At 43.5% G+C, this 4,953-nt stretch overlaps 1 protein-coding gene across 1 annotated transcript; it reads left to right on the plus strand.

The window, feature by feature from the left end:
- Nucleotides 1-279: 279 nt before the first annotated feature.
- LOC128454436 (uncharacterized) lies at nucleotides 280-4,198 on the plus strand. The gene is made up of 6 exons (XM_053437851.1): nucleotides 280-377; nucleotides 2,022-2,098; nucleotides 3,046-3,315; nucleotides 3,418-3,447; nucleotides 3,688-3,717; nucleotides 3,803-4,198. The coding sequence occupies exons 1-6, from the start codon at nucleotides 280-282 to the stop codon at nucleotides 3,910-3,912; spliced, it is 615 nt and encodes a 204-aa protein (XP_053293826.1). The 3' UTR covers nucleotides 3,913-4,198.
- Nucleotides 4,199-4,953: the final 755 nt, after the last annotated feature.

Below are 4,953 nucleotides of genomic sequence, written 5' to 3' on the forward strand. Positions count from 1 at the left end.
CCCAGGAAGGTCTCCTGGCCAGTATTTGCCAAAGGGACCTTTCTCCTCCTGAGGTCCAGTAGGAGGGAGGCTCTGGCTAGCTCTCGAACGGCAGCATCGTGGTTATTTAGCATCCTGATGAGGTGTGTCAGCCTTGTAGTGGTGTAGGTCCACTCCACATTAGGGACACCGAGCCCCCCCTCTTTGTGTGAGAGGAAGAGTATATCCAGAGTGGAGTGAGTGTTCAGTCCCAGCCATCTCCTGACAGCTTCCACTGTTTTATTGTTCATGTCCATGTTCATGGACATTCTGTGGGATGTGGACATTCACAAAGAGATGTTGTATCTTTGCCAGGGCCACTTCTCTGATGGCCTCCAGTTTCATGACTACAGGGAGGGGTGAGGAATCAATTAGATCAATTCTGTTCTTATAGTCACAGGATAGCTTCTGTATTTGCTCACCCCACTCGCCTGCAATGTTGAACCTATGGCCCAGATAGGTGTAAGTCTCGTGACGAGAGCAGACCCTGATTGGTTGACCCATTAGTGTGAAGGTGGGATGTTTATCTGACTTCACTTTGTACCAGCGGTTTCCACCGCTGCATCGTTCATAGAGTGTTTTACCTCCAGCTTTGACCAGAGCAGAAACTCACCTGTTGTTTATTCATGTTGATAAATCTCAGTCGATCAGTTAACTTTCAGTTTTACAGATTTTAAAGTGAAGTTTAACCTTTGACCTCTGATGTCAGCTTTACATGAACATGGAGAACGTTCTCCTCCATGTTAACAGACGGGACATGGAGAACGTTCTCCTCCATGTTAACAGATGGGACATGGAGAACGTTCTCCTCCATGTTAACAGACGGGACATGGAGAACGTTCTCCTCCATGTTAACAGATGGGACATGGAGAACGTTCTCCTCCATGTTAACAGACGGGACATTGAGAACGTACTCCTCCATGTTAACAGACGTGACATGGAGAACGTTCTCCTCCATGTTAACAGACGGGACATGGAGAACGTTCTCCTCCATGTTAACAGACGGGACATGGAGAACGTTCTCCTCCATGTTAACAGACGGGACATGGAGAACGTTCTCCTCCATGTTAACAGACGGGACATGGAGAACGTTCTCCTCCATTTCAGCAGACGGGACATGGAGAACGTTCTCCTCCATGTTAACAGATGGGACATGGAGAACGTTCTCCTCCATGTTAACAGACGGGACATTGAGAACGTACTCCTCCATGTTAACAGACGGGACATGGAGAACGTTCTCCTCCATGTTAACAGACGGGACATGGAGAACGTTCTCCTCCATGTCAACGGACTGGACATGGAGAACGTTCTCCTCCATGTTAACAGACGGGACATGGAGAACGTTCTCCTCTATGTCAGCAGACGGGACATGGAGAACGTTCTCCTCCATGTCTGCAGACGGGACATGGAACAAACTAAAAAGTCAAAGTAGACGTGAAATAAATGTTTGTCCAGATGGATCTGTCACTTTGGGTCGTTCACACTTCACCTGTTCATCGAGTGGAGGAAGTTCACTTTGACCCAAAGATGAACTGGTTAAAGGTCGCGATCACATTAATGTGAATTGAATCTGTGAGGAACATGGGGGGGGGGGGTTGCTCTGATTGGTGGAGAGAAACAACCACAGGACGTGGTTCAGTTTCCTGATGCAGACGAGAGGAGGTTTTTATACAAGACTTTTTCACTGTGTGGATACGGGGGTTCCCACAGTGATGGAGGATCCACACAGAGCTGAACAAAAACCTGCTGCCTCCTGAACACACACACACACACACACACAAACAGACACACACACACACACACACAGAGAGAGCCTGGAAACAGCTTCATGTCTTCTTGTCTCTCCAGCGGAAACATTTCAGATTCTCACAGTAAACAGAAGAAACATCAGCTCGTCCCCTCGTCCTCTTGTCCTCTTGTCTTCTCGTCCCCTCGTCCTCTTGTCCTCTTGTCCTCTCGATGGACGTGGATCATCACCTTCTCTGAGCTGCTCTGACTCTCAGGTTTTGTGCTGAGGCTGAAACACTGTGTTATGCCTACACGTTCGGAGCGGCCATCAGACTCACCGTCCAGCCCCAAGGTGAGACCTCTCTGCTCATGAGACCGGGTCAGTCAGTGACTCGTCTCTGTCTCAATGTTTCATTTGAATTCAGAACCTGAAACTTCAACATTTGAGTCTTAAACCAAATGTAGAAATATGAATGTTGGTTATAAATTGATATGAATATTTAATAAAGAAATAGTAAATCTATATAAATAATGAACTTGTGAAAGACTTAACGTTTTAAAATGTTTCGAAGCCAGACTAGAGCAAAAACATTTAGGATTTTAAAATATCCACAGAGAAATAATACGATATGTTTAATACCAGTTTATAAATATATATATATATATATATATATATATATATATATATATATATCAATGTTAACAATTTATGTAGAAATTATTCATAAAGTTCCAATCGAACGAGAAAATACCAAAATGTTAAACTGTCGAAGAGAAATTTATCAAATAAACTAAAGTAAAATATTTTTATTGTCAGAATAAAATGAACATTTATCTGTGATGATATATGATATTAAGTTTGTTTGGACAAAGGCTCATTTTTATAATTATTATTAATTAATTATTAATAAAGTAATGAATGATTTAAGATATGGATTCCAGATAAAATCTGAAAATATATCTGGTTCAGAAAATATGGAATCAACCAAAAATGTTTTTCATGCAGAAACATCCTGAAAAGAAACTTTAATCATTGTTTCATCAGATTATAGATTATTTATTTACAGAGACTCAGATATTTACTGAATTACTGAACAATTTATCAATCTGATAATTATCAAAAATCTTCTTGGGATATTAATTGTATGTCAATAATTATAAACATGACATAATTCAAATTGACCGGCTGTGATCGTATAAATGATTCAAATTGGATTCAGAACCAATTATATTCTGTGTTTTATGTAAAGATGTGATAATGTGTGACTGTGTGGGGGGGGGCTTCTGTTCCCTGTTCAGATCAGTCTCATGTGAAGCCCAGTCTGTTTATCCTCAGTCCTCTGGGGCCGGGGGGGTGCCTGAGGCGCGGGGGCCCGGGGGTTTGTCTCGCGGCTGGTTTCCGTCCTCGGGACGGGGAGATGGTTCTGAACTGGGTGAATGGTTCGATCCCTCTGAACACCAGTGGTGCCGTCAGGTCCCTGAAGCAAAACACCTTCTTCTTCACGGGATTCAACGACGGACCCATCTCCTCCTGTGAGATGGACAGCGTGACGTCCACCGACAACCACGGTACGAATCCCAGAGTCATCACATGGTCAACGCTGATCACATGGTTCATTAACACATCTGTCTTCCTCTGTTGTGTCTCTGATGGTGTCTCTTGTCTCGAAGCAGTGGACTCATGTGACGGCGTTAATTCAGGTGAGTCCCCAGACATGTGGTTTCAAACCAGTTCCAAACCATTTTAACCAGTTCCAATTAGGGCCGGGTCTAGGCAGGGGCAAGAGGGGGCCTGGCCCCCTCAAATAAATGTTGTGCCCCCTCAAACTAAATAGGGTTAGGCACAATGCCCCCTCAAGATTTGTGGCTGCCCCCTCATACATGCCTGTCTAGACCCGGCCCTGGTTCCAAACCTCTCTGATGTTTTCTCTTTTCTTGTAGAAGTGGACTCTTGTGAGGAAGTTGATTCAGGTGAGTCCCCGAACATCTGGTTTCCAGCTGTTCTCAACGTTCCAGTGATCAGAAAGGTTCCATCTTGTCTTTGTGTTGCGTTCAGAATCCGTCAGGTTCAACTCACACCTGCTGCTGCTGAACGCAGCTCGAGTGGTGTTCACCAAGGCCATGGCCTTCAGCAGCCTCCTGACCATCAGAGCGCTGCTGGCATGACCACAGCTCCCAGCAGCAGCTCCCAGCAGTTCCCCCCAGCCGCCTCCCAGCAGCTCCCAGCAGCGTCTAGTATCCTCCCAGCAGCTCCCAGCAGCGTCTAGCATCCTCCCAGCAGCCCCCAGCAGCTCCTAGCAGCAGCTCCCAGCACCAGCTCCCAGCAGCCTCCAGACCATCAGAGCGCTGCTGGCATGACCGTAGCTCCCAGCAGCTCCCAGTCACACTCACGGATTTATTGTGTTTCACTTGTTTTTTTGTGACTTGTAGCAAATAAAGTTGGTGATTTTCACTTGTTTAATGTTTTGAATTATTGTTCTATTATCAGTAATACATCTGTTAAAGTAATACATGTTTAAATGTAGATAGAATTGATTTATATAGAAAAATGATTAATATCTACATAAGTAACTTTTATTTCTACCAAATTTAGGACATTTTATCAACATTAAACATTTATATAATTTAAAATAAATTTAGGATTAATTACTAAAATACATATTTATTGAAAGATTTTTTGGACAGTTTCCTGTGAGTGTTATTCACAGAGTTCTAAAGGAAAAGTCCAGATAATAGATTTTCACTTCTAAACTTACAATCCACCGTTTGTTGATTTGTGAAGTTGAACAGGTTTGAAGATGAGCAGCAGGAAGTTGACGGTCTGTGGTTTCATGTTCTGAGTCCGTCTGTCGTTTCCTCTGCAGCTTCGTCAGTTACTAACCACAATTTAACAGTCGACTGCAGATACAGATCAAACACACACTCAACATGGAGACATACACAAACAAGCATTCAACACTGTCTCTTGATGACAAACTGTCAGAGGAAGTTTGTGATGCTAATGAAACACTTGTCTACACAACATTAATTCAGAGTCTTCAGTGTTATGACGCTCGTCCACTTGTTCTCAGGGTACATCACCGAACTTATGCTGAACTATCTGTTCATATCCGTATCTGACCTGCTCAAGAGTAAGTTGGAAATAAGAACAGTATAAAGCTCCGCCCACTGACCATCACTTCCTTTGAACCATGACATCATGTTCTT

This window comes from Pleuronectes platessa, chromosome 13 (assembly GCF_947347685.1).
Source record: "Pleuronectes platessa chromosome 13, fPlePla1.1, whole genome shotgun sequence".
NCBI classification, from domain to species: domain Eukaryota; kingdom Metazoa; phylum Chordata; class Actinopteri; order Pleuronectiformes; family Pleuronectidae; genus Pleuronectes; species Pleuronectes platessa.

Coding starts and splice junctions, on each gene's coding strand:
- LOC128454436 (XM_053437851.1), top strand. CDS start 280: ATGGACATTCTGTGGGATGTGGACATTCACAAAGAGATGTTGTATCTT. Junction 2,099..3,045: donor ACTCACCGTCCAGCCCCAAG/GTGAGACCTCTC, acceptor TTCCCTGTTCAG/ATCAGTCTCATGTGAAGCCC. Junction 3,448..3,687: donor ATGTGACGGCGTTAATTCAG/GTGAGTCCCCAG, acceptor CTTTTCTTGTAG/AAGTGGACTCTTGTGAGGAA.